Here is a 19,239-nt window from a genome sequence, read left to right as displayed (position 1 = left end):
CAAAAGGAGAAAACAAATTATTGGACAAACTCTTGCATGTAAGTTTAAACCAAAATAATTACAGACGTGAAAAGAAAAATAACTAAGAAAGTGATCAGGTACATAGCAGATGACATTAAACAAATGATTGTCTCTTCCTCTTTTAGATATTTTATTTCCTAAAAACAATGTCTTTTTTCATTCCTTCTGCTATACATATGATCCTTATAGGAACACGCACTGATTAGGAATGAATTGACTATAGAGTTCCCTTATATGTATGTATAGCAATGGAAAGGGCCAACAATACAGAAGTCTTCTGTCTCCTGCCCCTCGATCACTGTGTATGTTTATAGATAACTGCTTGAGTGGATCAAGCAGCCAGGCAAGGTTCACTGGGAATTGCTTGAATAGCTACACCGAGGCTATGTCCATTGGCATATCAATTCCTTGACACACTTTTTCAGTCTCTGAGAGTCCCTGGATCAAGATACTCCTCATGAAATCTAAAGGACAAATGACATTTCCTATAGTTTTTTGTAGCTATTGATAGAAAAGTCAACCCTAAAGTTTCAGAAGGAAATGACCATACTGCTAATTATAGAAGAACATTCTACATATGATGATTAAAGCATTGATACCACTTTGAATTGCATTCCTTTAGTGAAGTTTCAGGGGCTCTGCTGATATTACTTTTGATTCACTTGGTAAAAACAATTAGCAGATATCATAAACACAGGGAATTATCCAGGAAATCAGGACACCTGGCCACTTGATTTTATACTGTAACCACAGAAAGTCCATATGTATGAAGAATGAAAATATACTTTCATGATTTAGATTTAGATTCCCACATATCCATTATTATATTCTTCACAAATGTACACTTTTATCTTAGGCTATCTGAAGGACAAATAAATGTTACACTAAAATATAAACCGACAACCATAACCTCTAATTCAAGAATATTTTCTATGATTGCGGACAAAATTTAAAATAGTGCCATACATGTTCAATATCATCAACTCTATTAACCAAACTGATCACAGAAGGTACCTGCTCTGATGACGTTGATAAATCAGTTTGTTATAAAGGTACTGAAAGAAACTAAACTTATTACCTGATTTGTTCCCTACAGTAGCCCTCAAATGAAAGTCTCAAGAAATTTCCTAAATAGAAATAACCTTCAGGGTAGACATGAAGGGAACAAAAGAAGGTTCTTGGGATCCTGAAAATGTTCCTTCTAGTGGCCGATTTGTGGGTGTGTTCCATTTGCAAGGAGTCAGTGAGCTGTGAATCTAAGATATATGTACATTTCCCTTTGTTATGCCTCCAAGAATTTTTCAGAATCCTTCCTGGTCAAATGCTTTATATTAATTTCAATGTGTATTCTAAGAACTTGGGGAAACATCATGACAAGAAACCTTAAAATTACAGAACCAAAAAAACACACACAACCAACAAATCAATATCGCCAAAAGATATCTAATGGGTCTTACTTGATTATCAGAAATTTGTTTGATAAGTGGTTCCCTTCGGGCCTGTTGAAGAATATAGAGTCGAGCCTCATATTTTCTCATAAGTTCTTCAGTCTCTTCTCTGTGGTCATCCCACTGTAGGCTGTCAATCACCATGTCCTCCAGCTGCTGCTGCCGCAACTCTACACCATGCTGAGTGCTATCCCACTGGTTCCTGACCTTCTCCACTACAGGAAACATTACAAAAAAGAATTCCTGAAAGTGACTCTCAGGAAAGGGGAAAAGTATCTGATACCAAATTTGTTACAAACGAAGCTATCAATAGAAAAGAGAAAAGAGGCAAGTCGACACACATTTTAAAGAAACGTCAGTCTGTCATACTATACAATTGATATATTTCGGAAACCATTTTTGAGGAAAAGTTCTTATATTAAACTCTATTAAATTTTATATTTTTACTGTTCCAACTGCTGGCCTCACTTTTATTTCTTTTCTTTTTTGGATATATGTGCAGTTTTTTATATATTTTAATTTATCTTTATTGTTGAGAGTATTAAAGATGTCCCCCATTTTCCCCCCATGACCCCTCTTCACCAGGCTCCTGCCCCATCCCAGGCCTCACCACACTATTGCCTGTGGCCATGGGTTACGCATATATGCATACAAGTCATACAAGTTCTTTGGTTAATATATATTTTAAATGCACTAAAATACCTCACAATAAAAAATATCTACTACTGTGAACTGGTAAAGCGAAAAATTCTAAGAAAAATAATTTTCTATCTTGTTTTATATTTACAGGACCTGGTTTAGAAAGGTATTAATAGCACTTTGTGACAGAACTTTAAGACACAGACATAGTCACTTGTCATCCTCAAAGGAGATGCTCTAAGGTAATCTTGATTTGAAAAGAAAACTCCTTACGAATACTTTCACATTTGTTTTACTGTAGCATTAAATCTCTCTAAAAGGAAGTATTTTTCTATGTTGAAGTTCAAGAGAAACACTAAAAGTAAAGTAAATTCAAGTTCTGTGTCCCCAGCAGCCCTTTATCATAAAAAAAAACAAACCAACAAACAACAGCCCATAAATATTGGCTCTTGTCTGCTCGTTTTTATTGTTTTTTATCTTTCTCTTTCTTTCATTCTCAGTCTCTTTCTCTCCTTCCCTTCCTTCTTTCCTCTTCTCATTTTTAAGATGAAGTTAAGAAAGATCTAAGGAAACAAACTTCTGATTAACGACTTCGAGGGCAGTTAATGATCTTCAACTAAAGTACCAGTAAGCAATAGCTTTCAATATCTTCAACAACCCATTGATAATAGGTAGAAAGTTAAAAACAAACTTCTAGAAGTTATTTTGAATGTCAAACAGACTAAAGGGCTATAATTAAGTACCAGGCCAAGAAGAACTTAATTACAATATAACATTTCTTCTGGTAAAATTCTTGGGATAATACAGGCTATATAAAGCTATCAATCCAATAATATTGTTCAGAAACCTGCAAATTACACTTACATGTATTAATTCTAAAAAACTGTGTCAATGAGATGATTTGTTTTATACTGTCTGAATAAAAGCTTAAATAAATTTCTTAAGATTGTAACTTAAGGAGAAGACAAATCTATCATAATGTTCTGCTTGTCAGTTAAAGAATTACATACAATAGTTTTGACCAATTCTACTACAAACAGAATCCTGAAATATTGAACAAATAAAACTAAAGACATCAATCGACTGAAAATATCACCAGTTTATCATAAAAATAAGCAAACGATCCTATTATTTGTGAATAAGAGCAAAAAGCAGGTTACTTTTTATAGTAGAAGCTGAGGATGGCTTCTCATATAATAAATAATGATAAACACTATGCAGTCTCTACATAAGAAAATGGAGAGAAAACAGAGAGAGAGAGTTAAATTGGAAAGGGAAGATATTTGGGAGAAGGAAAGAAACTTTGGACAAATACAGAGGTGGTGGGGAAAAGGAAAAAAAATAAACGTAAGATGGTAGAAAAGGCAAAATGGAGATGGATTTGCAAAGAGTTTGGTGTCATTAAACCAGAGAAGCTCCCCTGCCAGCGATGGGAAGTGGGGTCCCTCTGGATCTCCATAGGCATAGCAATCCATCAGTTCAGAAAAGGAAGGAAAAATGGCTGAATCAGTAAAAATAAAGCAACACTTTGAGACAGTAAAAGCTCTTTGCTAACTCATCTCTTGCTGTCACACATTTATTTTGAAATCAAAGTGCTTTTATAGGAGAAATAGTCGAATTTCTCCCCTCGAGAAATAGTAAACAAGGTGATAAAATACATTCCAGTTTATATTCTGTCACAAAGTAAGTCCATTGCTTGCATGGAACACAGTGGGAGGCCCCAGAAAGGTGACTATTCACAATCTGTGGCGGAGAGAAATTTCAGTAATTGTGAGATTCACAATGAAGTTATGGGGGCAAAGATCTAAAGATAGGACTAAAGATAGAAAACACCAGGGACCAGAACAGGGTGGGAAAGACTTTTTAGAGGGCGTGACATTTTATTAGCTGAGTAGAATTTCACCTGAGGGGAAAAAATATGCGAATAAAGGTAAGGAGAATAAGAGCTGTCCGGAAGTTTTAAAGAACATGTACAGTACAAAACAGCTACAGATGGGCCAAGGGCTGTAGTGGAAGGGGGTGATAAAAGCAGGCTATGACCGCCCCTAAAGTGTGTTTTGATTTCAAAATAAATGTGGCAACAAGGTTATTACAACAGATGAGTTAGCAGAGCCTTTAGTGTCTCATGAAGTGGGGTTACTTTTCCTGAATTCACCATTTTACTTCTTTCTCCCTCCTTTTATTATTAGATTGTTTTTGTCTTCCCATTCTTGAGAATTTAGACTTTGTTTGATATGACATACAGATGCTTTTAAGCCAGATATTAAACTCGAAACAAAAATTGTGGCTGTGGTTATTTTGTTTGCTTATTTTTTTATTTTGCTTTATTTTGTCTTTAGCTAAGGTGTTCCCAAATTACTGCCAGCTACAGAGGTACAGAGTAGTTGCTCAATAAATATTTTTAGACTGAATTTTGAGAACCTGAATTAAAAGATATGCTAAGATTTAGTTTTAGTGAATGAATTACAATGAAAGAATGGGTTCGCATTCCTGTGGCTTTCTCTAATTTTTGTTTTCTTGGTTCCTTCAAAAGGAATAATAACTTAACAGCAAATAATTCAATGAATCAGTAACTACTTAAACATAATAAAATTAATACTTGGAGGAATTCAAAAGGGAATTCTGACTGTTCACAAAAGATAAAAAAACACAAGGGAAAACTGTATTTATTAATAGGTAAAGAGAATCAAATAATATTAATTTCTCATTGTATAATCTTTGAAAAGGTGTATATGTGTGTAAATCATTTTCAGTGAAAGTAGATGATGACATGTAATTTTTTTGGACTTACATTTTTCTGTTATTGCTGTTCTCACATCTAAGCTGGAAGCTTTATTTTTCAAATTTTGAGCCAGTGTAAAAACATAATCAAGCTGAGGATGGCGCTGTTCCAAGTCCGCCTTTGTGATCTGGTTAAGAAGAAATGATTTTTAAGATAGGCTAATAATCTATTTGCCAAGAACACTAAGGAGCAAAGCTGGTGTGCTGACATCAAAGTTGTTTGTCTCCTATACAGGACAGTGAGGCATCTGAGATGTGGCACAGTAAGTCCTAGGTTCAAATCTCAGCTCTGCCACTTACCATCTAGGTAGCCAGGCACTTCATCTCTCTGTTTTTGTCTTCACAAAAAGAAATAATAAAATACTGACAGCTCAGCTATATCAGGTCTGAGGAGATTAAATGTAAGAAGTCCCTTTAAAAACTAAAAACTGTTCTGAAAACATTAGCAGTGATTTCTGCAGATGATACCTTGCATACCAGGCCTACATCAGATACGAACACAAACTAATGTCACCTACAGGGATGGCAGTGAGGTATTAGGAAAATGCTATTTGGAATAACTGTAAATTAAATAATTTTAGACACAAAAAACTGTTGCTCTACAGTTATCTCTTAGTACTGATAACAATGGGAGAAAAGTTAATGTCAGAAAATGGTGTGTTTTAAATATAGAACTAAGAGCCATAAAGACTATTTCCAATAGGTACAAATGGTATGGCAAAGATTCTCTCCCAGCTCTTCCTCTTAAGGAATTCACTAGTCTTCCAATTACTCCTACAGTGTCAAATGTGATTCCTAAATGGATTATTCACAACTTCCAATCCTGAGTCCAGAGAGACATTTCAATGAATGCTGATCATTTCTTTCTAAATGGCATAAGAACCTCTCAACACAACATACTCAAAACTGAATCAATCAAACCCTCATCTACATTTCACTTCTGCTATTCTGAATCTCTGCTAATTGCAACAGCATGGTCTTAGCAGCCCCGAAAGGCTCTTTTTTTTTTTTTTTTTTTGTATTAAGCATCTCTTGCACTATTCCCATTCTTCCTGCTAAAATAGATCATTGTTATCATCAGTCTCCAGGCACAATTTTAAAAAAGAAAAGGAATAAAAACACGTGCCCATTGCTTACAGATGAAAAGGGTTCTGCATGGCCTGCAAGCTCCGTCAGAGTGAACTGGAGCTGCCCTTGCTATCTCACTTCCCACTGCATTTCTTCGCTGCACAAATGTTGACCCCATGTCCCTCACCCTCCAAGCTCCCCCACCTCATGCCTTTGTTCACTCTGCTCCCCAGACCAAGAATGCCATTTACTTGTCTCTAGATGAGAAAATCCCACATGGTCTGCCTTCCGTTACTGTGGCAGTAACTCTCTTCTTCACCTGGGCTCCCCTATCAGGTCACATGTACCTGCCTGTGCCTGTTATTACACGCTGCTCTGCATAGAGACTGTTCACTTGTACACATTCAGTGCCTCCATCACAGTCGGGGCATATTTGTAATCTGGGATAAATTTGGTAACTATTTCAATAGATAGTTAAGGAAGTAAACATGTAAATTACTTACAAAAGTGTCCAACACACATTAAGTACTTAATAACAGTTAGCGATCACTGTTATTTAATGGTTCATTCCCAATCTGTATTTAGTGTATTCTTTTCCGTATCTCTATACAGCACACAAGCCCAGAACCTAGCACACACTGAATATGGAAAAAGAACTTTACGAATTGGCGTGACATGGTGTGTTTGTGTATATATATATAAAATTATGGTCAGGCATTCTCACTGCTACTGTCAGCAATTAAACAAATAAGCTCATTATAAAGCATAAGTTGAAAAGGCACTTCAGGAAATTATACTACATCACACTAGACATTAACTGTAACGCTAGTTTATATTTGTACTGATGGGACTAGATTTACAATCTCCGTTTCAGATGTTAAAATATACACTGAGTCTACAACTCAAGTTGGTAAAGGTGATCTTACCAAAACCGCATAAATGCAAGAAAATCTAGATTCTTCAGAGCTAGCCTGGGATGGCTGTTTGGCAGATAAAGAAGTTCTTAAAGCTCACTCTCCCAGAGTTCAGGACAAACAAAAGGGAGCCAAACAGATCATGTCTACCCGTGTGCTGAGGTGTTGCCATGACAAGCCTGTACCCTGTGCACCTACTTTCATTCTGGAAATCGTCTTATTGATCTCTTCCACATCCCCAACAGTGACAATGTTGGACTTCAGCATCTGGTCGATCAATACCAGCCAGTCAGCTAGTTCTGTTATTGTTTTATCCAGATCAGCAGGGATTGAAATTTCTGAAGTATGAGGAGACTGGGCAGGAGGTTCTGATGCAGAGGATACTAGCACCATCTTTACGGCACCAGGATGAGCTGAAATAAAAAATGTAGCAAAGTACCACCGAATCAATAGGATGTTCTGACTGTGGTGGGGCAATGGTGACAAGCGTCTGTGTGCTTATGTAAAATTTAGATTAGGTTTAAAAATGGTGAGAGTTTCTATTTCTTCATATGGAAGTGGCAATGGTATTTCCAGCAGTATCTATGTCTTTGGTGGTGGTAAAGCCAATTAAACACCCAGTTACACAATATTCTAGGGCAGCAATAACTCAGAAGTAACTAACACTGACACCAAGAGAAGATAAAGTGAAAAATCCACCAACTGTGAGAAAATTAGCACTGATATTTTATTTTGTCAAGAGGTTTGCCTTAATTATAAAGCCAATGTATTCATAGTTTCTGTTGTTCAGAGGGCTTGCAAGGCACTTAACTTTACAACATGAGCATTAGCAATTCTTCATCCACATCATTGTGAATACCTAAGAATATATATGTATTCACTACCTGTTACTTAACTCTTTGCCTACTGATGGATATTTAGATGGCTCCTTACATTTCACTTTAAAAAAGAACTCGCAAGGAATGTCTTTTTTGTGTAGAGTATTTTGCATATTTCTGATGAACACTTTGGTATTGATTTGCTAAAGTAGAATGACTGGATCAGAAAATATGAAAAAATTAATGTATTTAATATTTATTAGCCAATTTTTCCTTAAAATTTGAAAACTGAGACTTGCAACAGCAACGTGTGGAGTCCGCATGAAGGATCCACACCAACGATACTCTGTCTCAATGGATGAACACACAGTGTGCTCACTTACTGGTTTTTTATTATCTGAGAGCAAACATTTTTTGTTTGTTAACCAAATATAGTATAATTTATAACTGTGGTCTTTATCTGCTTCCTTTTCAATTTGCAAGAACTCATTTTTATAGGAAAGATGAATCTTGCCATATTGCTGAAAACACTGTTTCTACTTTAGGATTTTTAATGTGTGTTTTCTTTTTAACATATAGATGTTATCAAATTTGGGTGATCAGATCCATAAATCTGTCCTGGGAGATTGTTTTTCCAGAACTTTCAGTTAGAGATTCTTGTCTTCTTCAAAACTTGGATACATATTTTTCTCTCTTGGTTGTTTGTGTTTGTCTTTTGTTTTTAATGATGGAGGGTTGGTTGTTTTTCTTTAGCTTTATACAAGGTAGCTGAATTATTAGGCCCATCTGGAGCCCACTTTAGCATACGGTATATTAGATAAGGCTTAAATAATCTTCTAAAACATAGAGTCAATCCATAAATTCAGCACAATTTAAAAGCCCCAACATGTTTGCATATATCTTGACAAAATCATATATTGAAATTTCCTATTTCTAAAATTAATACAGTAAAGGGTCAAGAACAGTCAAGAGAGCAGGGCATGGTGTAATAGCTATGGAGCCATTACCTGCACTCTGATCGGGGCAAGGAGAGAAGGAAATAGTTAGAAAACTTTTTTCCTCCACACCTAAGTGATCATCAGCATCTATCAGTAAAGAGCCTCCCTGGGATGGAGAACCCTACTAAAACCCCATCTCCCACCTGGTTCCAGGATACCTAATCCTTTGTTCTCAGTCATGATCTGCATGCAGTTACACCCCACACAGGGCATGTTGCGTAATGGCTATAGCTGACTTTCTGAAAAACCGCATGTCCTCAGTTTCCCCACCTTGTCTCTTCCCTTCCCTTCCCAGGCTCTCTTGGGGACCAGGTCCCGTTCTGGCCCCAGGAAAGGCAAAAATTTTATCTCTCATGCGTGCCTTGCAGTCAAGTATGTGTTGGGTTTAAAGAAGATGTTCCTTTCAAATAACTGAAAATAGAATAACAAATCACAACTGCGTTGTGTTTTCCAGTTTAAAGTTTTCTCTAATTCATATATGATGCTCGCAGTCCTAATATTTGGCTATTTTTATAAAAAATGGTTAAGGAATAAACTGTATCTTACCAGCAGTTCTTGTCTGAGAAACAGAACAGGGCTCCGGATCACTTTCCTTCAGTGCACTGGGCACGTCTCTGCATATCTACAGCATCCGGCCAAATGGAAAGAGAAGAGTACCATATAAATAAAGATGATTATGTTTCCCAAAGGGAAAGTGTCTTTCTACATGATAGCTTTGCTATCCACTGCAGCCTTGCTTAAGTCCCTACTCCACCAACAATACTATCAAGAATGCCATCCAGCCCAGCCATTGTGGCTCAGCGGTTGAGCATCGACATAAGAATCAGAAGATCATGGTTCCGTTCCCAGTCAGGGCACATGCCCTGGTCTCAGGCTCAATCCCCAGTAGGGGGCGTGCAGGAGTCAGCCGATCAATGATTCTCTTTCACCACTGATGCTTCTATCTCTCTCTATCTCTCCCTTCCTCTCTGAAATCAATAAAAATATATACTTTTTAAAAAAGAACGCCATCCAGTCCTTAGCTGCCCTGGGCCTTTGAAACATTTAATGCTGTCACTTCCCCTCCTTGAACTCTGAATAGTCTGTACTCCTGATTTTCCTCCCACCTCTCTCTGACCTTCTAAGTGTCCTTCACCAGCTCATTCTCCTCTGCCCATCCATCAAATGCTAACATTCTAAAGGGTAGGGGTTTTAGTCTTTCTACCATTGACTCAGGCTTCTCTCCCTGGGTCCTGGTTTCTAATGGTTACATCTACCATACAGAGTTAAAGATGCCAAGGACTCCCAAAATATATCTTCAGTCTGGCTCCCTCTGGCAACTGGATATTCAGACATGTCCAAATCTGAAGTCACCATGTGTCTCCCTGAAGCCCCCTTGACAAAGCTAATGACTAATTGATCTTTCCAGATCAGTTATCCTGATCTGATCGTAGGTTTTGCTAAGAGGAGTTATTTGACTTCCTGATATCCTAAGGACATCCATCCTAGGATCACTTCATCTCTATAGTTCAACTATAGTGAGCTTTCAAAAGGTAACGTTCTCCTGCTTAACCACCTTCAATAGCTGCCCACTGCTCTCAAAGTGATGAACTGTTCTCAAGACACAGCTTAAATTCTTTGTGATGCATGGTGCGGCCTCCAGGATCTGATGTTTGCAAGCATCACTCATTCTTCACTTCATACTGAGTGACTTCCAGGACCCAAATGCATTGTGCTCATTCTCTATCTCTTCTAGACCATGTCACTTGCTGCTGCTCTCTCTGCAATGCCCTTTCCCCCATTATTCATCTGTCTAATTCTTATTCATCCTTTACAAATTAGCTTGGAAATTATCACCTCCAAAAAACCATCCACAGTTACCCCCTAAGGCCAGGTCATATGCCTTACTTTTATATCCCCATGGATCCCTCTATGTTATAATTGCTTAGCAACTTGCTTCCCCACAATAAACTCTTTGGATTAGAAGGAGTGATATACTCTTTGCTGCATTAAAATGGTGACTGGCATAAAGTGAGAGTCCAGTTAAAACCTATTCAGTGAGTGAATGACTGCATGAATGAATGAAATATCCCAGAATAGTATTTCCCAAAGTGTGTTTGCTGGAATTCTCTGCACAGTCAGCACTGCTTGTTCTTGGACATTCATAATTCACCTACGTACAGTAAAATCGGTGAAGTTCTAGGATAAAGTTACTTAGAAAGGTGCCACAATGATTCTTAACGCGCACCTTATTCCACGTCGAATTTACAGTTCTTAAGCTTTCTGAAATCTTTTCTCTTTCATGTAAACTCAGACTTTTATCTGAAAGCATGTCCAATTCAGTTCTATTCAGCCATTTGAGTTTCTCGGCTTGTATGTCCATCTCCTGGTTTAAGTCCTAAAGGTGTCAGAAGAGAGGTATGATTAGAAGGCTGTCATACTAGAGAAAGTTCAAGAACTGTATTAGAAACTAACATACTTTGGGTATTTTACAGATGTGAATTTTTAATTTCTTAAGTAGACAATAAACTTATAAGAAGCTTGAACATATGTTAACAAATTGTAATTGATATGGGAATGACCACTCACCTGCAATGTGTACTTGGGTGCTCCCACCCACCACCCTGTCTTATAAGAGGGCCATATCCTCTCATAGCTACACTGATAACTTAACATTCTGCTCTTGGATGATGAAAATGATGTCTGTTCCAATGAAAGGTCAAAACAAAATAAAAAGCCAGCAGGAGCCTTGTATGCACCTCTCTCTACCTCCTCTCTATCGACCCTATTGTCCTGTCCAGCCCTTTACGACGGCCCCCAAATTATTTACAGAAGGGATATTCCAAGAAAATGAATGAAATTTGTAGTTAAAACAGGAACAAGTTTGTTAGCTATTCGATGTCACATTTTGAAAAATAAACTTAACAGTTGTTTCCAACATATTTTTTGTTGTTACTAATAGTTTCCCAAAATGCCTCAATCTTACTCCTTTAGACAAAATCTCTTCAAATTAGTGGGCATCCTTTTAGGTATACTTTGATGCATGCCTGTGTGTTCATCCACATACACCCAATTTCTTCTTTTTTAAAATAAAAATATGAACACAGTATGCTTATGTCTCTACAATAAGTCAATTCTTAACACAAAAAAATATAAAATTTATGGTTATTTAAGTATACTTATTTATATATCTTTATGTATTTTATGTGTAGTATAAATAAACAACTATAAACAATCCTTGTAGGTTGTAGATAAACAGAAAAAAATTTTATTTATACAACCATGACATTGAGTCTAGAGCAGCCGTGGGCAAACTACGGCCCACGGGCCGGATCCGGCCCGTTTGAAATGAATAAAACTAAAAAAAAAAAAAAAAAGACCGTACCCTTTTATGTAATGATGTTTACTTTGAATTTATATTAGTTCACACAAACACTCCATCCATGCTTCTGTTCCGGCCCTCCGGTCCAGTTTAAGAACCCATGTGGCCCTCGAGTCAGAAAGTTTGCCCACCCCTGGACTAGAGTAACCCGCTGTGAGTTACTATCAAGTCACTTAGAGTTTTGTTTCTACAAAACTCAATTTTATAGCTAGTAATTAGCAATTATTTTCTAACTCTGAAAGCAAAAACTTTACTTCAAAGCAATAATTTATTCTACAACGATAATGTCTGTTTAAGATATCCTAAAAACCTTAGGTCTAATACTGAGACCACAGGACTTATCATTATTATGAGGGACGCCTTACCTCTGCAAGAACAAAATACAGCTGCTCTTTAGAAGAAAAGACAAAGATAGTCCTCTTTAAAGTTCACCACTTATACCACAAAGTACAAAGTTCCTTACCCTTTTCTTCTTCTAATATTTTATCTTATTTTTAGTGTAATTGTTCATGCATCAAAAAAGTATTGGCAAATGTAGAGACAAGCCACTTACTGTTAATTCTTTCCGGTTTTCTTCCAGCTCGGTGGTGGATCTCTTTTGCACAGCATTCTCGGCTTTTGTTAACCAATAGATAATCTCATCTAGTCTCTTTCTATATTCCATCACTTGCTTGCTTTCTCCTTTTAGCCTAAAAGAATATATTATTGAAAAATATTGAGGAAAAAATATCCAATTAAGCAGAACATCACACATTTACTTTGCATATCTACACTAAATAAACCGCAAATGAAATAACTCCTGATAATTATTTTAATACGTTTTAATGTGTCAATAATAATGTATACATTATGCAATACCAAAGATTATTTGACAATGTAAGACGAATTCTTTCTTCATTAAATTCAAAAACATTGAAATTAAAGACTGTTATTTTCTCTCATCATGAAAATTATATTGAAATTTTTTAAGCTAGATACCACTGTTCAGCATAATGGACTTTTTAAAAACCATGAAAAGTGTCTTGATCTAAAATTATAGGAAAAAGCACATAATTACTCCGTAGAGACAGAAAGACTTCATTATATGACATATTATTCACATTAGGTGGTAACTATTATCCCACTTTATTCACAGGAAAGAAAAAATAGATACTGAGAATGGAATTTTTTTACAAGTATTAGAAAATGGAAATTTAGTTGGTTCATTAAAATAAAACTGATATTTAAATATAGCCAAGTCATAAAAGAGATCTAGAAAATAAAGTTTTAAAGGACATAAGGACACAAATAGGCATTATGAATATAAAAAAAGGAACTGCCTTAATTAGATCATTTAAATATAAGAATAGCATTTATAAGTATATAAACCATGTGTCAGAAAATGAGAATAAGATTAGAACCCATATGACAAACAAGATTATTTATTTTTAAGAATGGGTTTGAAAGCTATTTAGAGCTTGAGGGTGGTACCATTATTTTTATAGTTGATGATTTAAAAATAGAATGCATAATAAATTATATTGTATTGTTTATATTTTTATGGCTATAATTTTGTCTTTTCAACCACAAAAGAAAAACATAATGTTTTATATATATATATATATATACATATTATATACATATAATATGTATATATATATATAATAAAATGCTAAATAAATAGTTATACATTTAGTAGAGAAGCAGTAATATTTGAAAGAGGGTATTTTAATAATTAAAAACTAATGAAAATCACAAGTTTTCAAATTTAAACATCCATTAGGAGAGAATACTGCTTCAAAATTAAAAACAAAAAAATCAAGCAACAGTACTAATTGTAAAGACTAAAAATACCAAAACACGTAATTTACCCTCTGTATCAAAGAGTATTTCACTAAAATAACAACTTTAGAAATACCTAAAATACTATTATAGACTTGTATTTCAAAAAAATAAGCTGGCATTTAAATGTTTCATGTTTCATAATCATGACTAATTTAGTATTTTGAAAATATATCTATGAAGGAAAATAGCAAGTTATTTCAATACTGCATATTTGAGTCACAAAATTTTCATCTGCAAACTAGCTAAATATAATCTACATTTTAAATGTTATCCCTATGAATAAAAACAAGCGTTAAATTCATGTTCAAACAGTAGACAACAATTGCTCATTAAGGAATAACACTGTGAGTTGCTGACCTGTACAATTATTTAACTACCGGCATTCAAAACAAAACAGATTGAAGTGTGTGCTTTCTTGATGACTATGTTAACAGTACACATCTAAGCTCTTAAAGTGCCAACATGTCTCTAATCCTATATAATAAAGAGGTAATATGCAAATTGACCATCACACCCTTGCACAAGATGGCCGCCCCCATGTGGTCACAAGGTGGCTGCACCTATGTCATCACAAGATGGCCGGAAGGGGAGGGCAGTTGGGAAGGACCAGACCTGCAGAGGAGGGCAGTTAGGGGCACCCAGGCCAGCAGGGGAGGGAAGTTGGGGGCAACTGGGCCGGCAGGGGAGTGGTTAGGGGGTGATCAGGCTGGCAGGCAAAAGTGGTTAGGGGCAATCAGGCAGGCAGGCAGGCAAGCGGTTGGGAGCCAGCAGTCCCAGATTGGGAGAGGGATGCCCGACTGCCAGTCTAAGCCTGATCCCTGTGGGCCTAAACCGCAGTTGGACATCCTCCAAGGGGTCCCAGATTGGAAAGGGTGCAGACTGGGCGGAGACATACACACACACACACACACACACACACACACACAGAGCACAAATTTTGTGCACTGGGCCTTTAGTTTAAGATAAATGACTAACCGAAGTGGAGTTAAACCATGAATTTATAAAAGCATTTTAGTTAAAATATCAGATGTTGGAGAAGAGGTGCATTGTTCTTTTCTCTTCAAAAAAAAAAATGAGTAAAATAAGTAGTGGCTTCAACTTATTAGTTTTGGAAATAATAATTAGCATACCCCACAGAGATCCATTTGAAAAACTTTAGAATTTCTGCATTGTTGCTAATACCATGCCAGCGGGTACATCCTTTTCCTTTAGAAGACCTGGCAGATAGATAATTTTTATGCTAGAGAGATTCCCCATGAAAACTCATGGGCATGACATAAAAGATCCTTAGAACCTCAGGTTCCAATCCTGGCCCTGGTCCCTGAACCTTCCTCTCGCATCTAACCTTGGCAGGTCTCTCACCTGGTTATACTGTTTCATGCCTCCCTCCCACCTTGCCTGTTCTAATTTTTTTCCCCTAGAAGGCCCTCCCCAGGAGGAATTTATGGGAAATTGCTATAAATGCCTCAAAGCTCGGTTTCACGATCCTTCCCCTGTGATGCCTAAATTCCATGGTCCATCACCCCACCTCCGCGAAACACTTCATCTTCATCAAAACATAGCATTTTTTCTTTAAAATATTTTCTTCTTGCCCTGTTCGGTTTGGCTCAGTTGATAGAGACTCAGCCTGGGGACCGAAGGGTCCCAGGTTTCATTCCATTCAAGGGCACATGCCCGGGTTGCAGGCTCGATCTTCAGTAGGGGGCATGCAGGAGGCAGCTGATCAAATATTCTCTCTCATGATGTTTCTATCTCTCTCTCCTCCCTTCCTCTCTGAAATCCATAAAAATATATTTTTCTTTTCTTATTATTAGTCTCTGAGTTCTTAGTCATATTTGTATCCCCAGTGATAAACACGGGGCTCAATAAATATGGATTAAATCAATCATTGGCAAAATTAAACAAATACATGCCTGGAGATCAAGTCTATATTAACTTGCTATTAGAAGAATGAGATATTTTGTGTGTTTACTATGAATAGTCAGGACATATGCTTTTCATAAACACTCTTATTTAATCCTTAGGACACTCCTCTAAGAAAATATCAAAGTTCTCATTTACAGACAGAAAACTCAGCTACAGAGGTCTGTGGCCTTCCCAAGTTTGTACAGCACTGTATTTGAGAGCATAAGTTAGCACCATCAGTAACTTTGTGTGAGACCTTGGACCTCACCTCTCTGAGCCTCGGTTTCTAAAGCTGTGCAACGGGCCCTGGGTGGTATAAGGCCCGAGAAATCATTTGGTCTGGCCCTGCCAAGGCATTAGGGGTGAGTTAATTAAATATTTGACCAAATATAGCAGGCTAATTTTTAAGTTAATGATTTTGCATGGCCCGTAAATGATGTTATAAATATCCAAATGGCCCTTGGCAGAAAAACGGTTCTCCACCCCTGCCCTAGTGGATAGTGGTGAAGATTAAATGGGGCATGGAGTACAAGGTGCCCAAACGCTATCTCTGTTACGTGGCAAGCTCTCAACCAAGACAAACAAACTACTATTACTTCTTACCAAAACACACAAAAGGATAGATGTTATTTTATAAAAAGCAGCCAAAGGCCAAATAGTCATACTTGAATATTTTATGTTATAATATAGGCACACTTCACTTTATTGTGTTTCACTTTACTGTATTTGACAGAATTTGCATTTTCTTGCAAATTGAAGGTAAGTCCCTCAGCCAGCAAAAAGATTATGACTCATTGAAGGCTCAGATGATGGATAGCATTTTTTAGCAATAAAGTATTTTTGAATTAAGATATGTAATGGGTTGTTTAGACAAAATGCTACTGCACACTTAATAGACTACAGTATAGCTTAAACATGACTTTTATATGCAGTGGGGAACCAAAAAATATGTGTGGCTTGCTTTATTGTGATAATTGATGTATTATAGTGGTCTGGATCCAAACCCTCCATATCTCCAAAGTATGCCTGTATTGGACTTAAAAAGGTATTAGGTTGGCCTTTAACAAAATATTAGCATAGTTCTAAAATAATACATCATCCACAGAGTTAAAATTAGCTGAAAAAAAATATCTGGAAATTTTTAACCTAAAAAAAGGTCATTTATGAGACAGAATGTATTAAGCAAAGTAGAAATTATCCATTAGTTATTAACCATGTCAGGAAAATAACTTCAAGTAATTTTAAAGTAATATATAACACACATATAATATTGAACTTTATAGTCACTGGTAAAGTGTTTACAACCAGAAGATACCCTAATAAAATCTGGGGCATTGAACATAATTTGACATAAAACAAACAACAATACATCATATGCATCCTATTACCAGAAGAGGAGCGGTATTATTTACCAAGCACTGACATATATATGAGCACAGCACACCTTGTGACTAAGAACGACTGAGTGGGAGGATTACTAATGAAGATCCCAAGGTCCAGTCAGGAAATGAGCAAGCATGAAACCTGACCCTGAACCCAGAGCTTCAGACTGTAAGTCTGGAGTGTTCTTTCAACTACTTCCAGTTCCTGCCACATGGTCACCATATCACAATAAACAGTCAGAAATAAAAAGAACAAGGCAATTTTTACGTGCATCACAACTGCATTGAAAAGTGGGACCTCATGGACAGCCTGAAAATTCAGTTAGGAAAAGGGTTCTAAAGAGCATAACATGGAGAGTGCAGGTCTTAAATGTCAGTAAAGCACCTACTGCAATATCAGACAATAAGAGCATTTTGAACTCATCTGATTGTATCTTAAAAAGGCCCTGCCCAAAAAGTCTACCCCTGTGCCCTTAACTTATTGAGGCTCAGTCACCTTGGCTCCCGATCCTTCACCTCGGCGATGATGGCACCCCAACGTTGGTTTAAACCTGCCAGCTTGTCTTTTAAGAAGCTCCCATCTGTGGGGGGGAGTCTCTGGACAATCCCGTCCCCAGTTCTGTTTAGTGCTGCAAAACTGGGCTGGTGGCTGCTGATCCCCTCTTCAAGTTCCTACAACAGAGTACAACCCAAGATGAATTCTGCCATTAAATTAAGATGTTCTGATGCAAGGGATCTCCCAGGTTCCCAGGCATTAATTTAAGTTTTAGAGGAATAAAGTCCTGGGGGGGATACATTACGTTCATGAAAAAGGCATTTAAAAACACTTTCATTAAATTTCAATAAACACACTAAACAAAATCCATTTTGAAATCTCACCCACGGTTGTGAATGTCATACAGTGAAACAGGATAGATAAATAACATAAAATAAATAGCAGCTGTTTTCAACTGAAGCATAAGCATCAATCAGGTTTGATTAAATTGGATTGCTTATCTTTTTCCAAATATGTGCTTGAAAGCATCTCTCAAAAGGAAAAGTAAACCCATATGCCCTTATGTCCTACCACATATAGGTAAACCTCAATGTGCATTTTCTGGAGACATTGCTTCACTGGTCTCTAAATTTTTAAGCAACAGATTTAAAGGGAATATTTTAAAGTTAAGTTTAAGCACTCATCTATATCTCTAAAACTAAGAAAAATGCATTAACATGTACATGAGAAAAATAAATGTATTTGTTAATGCCTCATGCACCTTCTACATAAAATACATTTTTAAAATATAATAAAAGAGAAATATTTTAACAATGGTAAATTGAAATTTTGCTTGCTTTTCGACCATATTTTCAAAGACCTACTGTTATTAGCAGACCTGATTTTGCTACTGTTATATTTTCCAAAACTGAATTAGACTTACATGAGCAGCTGCCCTGATGTAGCTCATGAATAATTTACTTTTATAATAATTATCAATAATACAAAGTGGAAATAAGATGCCTAAGTGTTAAGTACAGAAAACAGGTAAGGCATGCTGATATCTTTCTGCCTTAGTCTTGGGTACAAAATTTTACAAATGTTATTCTAAATATAATTTTAAAAAAATATTTTTATTGATTTCAGAGAGGGAGGGAGAAGCAGAGAGAGAAAGAAGCATCAATGATGAGAGAGAATCATTGATTGACTGCCTCCTGCATGCCCCACACCGGGGATCCAGCCTGCAACCCAGGCATGTGCCCTGACTGGGAATTGAACCGTTCATAAGTCGACCCTCAATCACTGAGCCACACTGGCCGGGCATAAATATAAAAATTTTTAATAATTTTTTTTTTCATATTAGCCACTAACGAGTATTTTTAATTAAATTTCACTAAAATCTTAATTAAAAATGTAAATAATGTTTCTTAAGCCTTTATGACCAAAAAACTAGATGTGGAACAAAAATTACAGGTTGTAATATGCCTAAAAATTCATATATTCAGCTCTAACTTTCGAAATACATCTTAAATGCCACATACTAAAAGAATACTGCCCAGCCGGCGTGGCTCAGTGGTTCAGCATCGACCTATGAACCAGGAGGTC

The 19,239-nt window shown here is 36.5% G+C and overlaps 1 protein-coding gene across 2 annotated transcripts in view; it reads right to left on the bottom strand.

Moving 5' to 3' along the window:
- Positions 1-19,239, bottom strand: part of UTRN (utrophin) — a 461,667-nt gene that overhangs the window by 242,270 nt on the left and 200,158 nt on the right. For both annotated transcript variants that reach the window (XM_015558521.1, XM_006755401.2), the window contains 7 exons: positions 17,656-17,831; positions 12,602-12,737; positions 10,915-11,064; positions 9,234-9,309; positions 7,070-7,284; positions 4,900-5,017; positions 1,479-1,684 (listed from right to left, as the gene is read on the bottom strand). In XM_015558521.1, coding sequence (XP_015414007.1) covers positions 1,479-1,684; positions 4,900-5,017; positions 7,070-7,284; positions 9,234-9,309; positions 10,915-11,064; positions 12,602-12,737; positions 17,656-17,831 — 1,077 coding nt within the window. The remainder of the gene's footprint in view (positions 1-1,478; positions 1,685-4,899; positions 5,018-7,069; positions 7,285-9,233; positions 9,310-10,914; positions 11,065-12,601; positions 12,738-17,655; positions 17,832-19,239) is intronic.

The sequence above is a fragment of the Myotis davidii genome, unplaced genomic scaffold (genome assembly GCF_000327345.1).
Source record: "Myotis davidii unplaced genomic scaffold, ASM32734v1 scaffold292, whole genome shotgun sequence".
Taxonomy (NCBI): domain Eukaryota; kingdom Metazoa; phylum Chordata; class Mammalia; order Chiroptera; family Vespertilionidae; genus Myotis; species Myotis davidii.
This window is presented reverse-complemented; position numbering and strand designations above follow the sequence as displayed.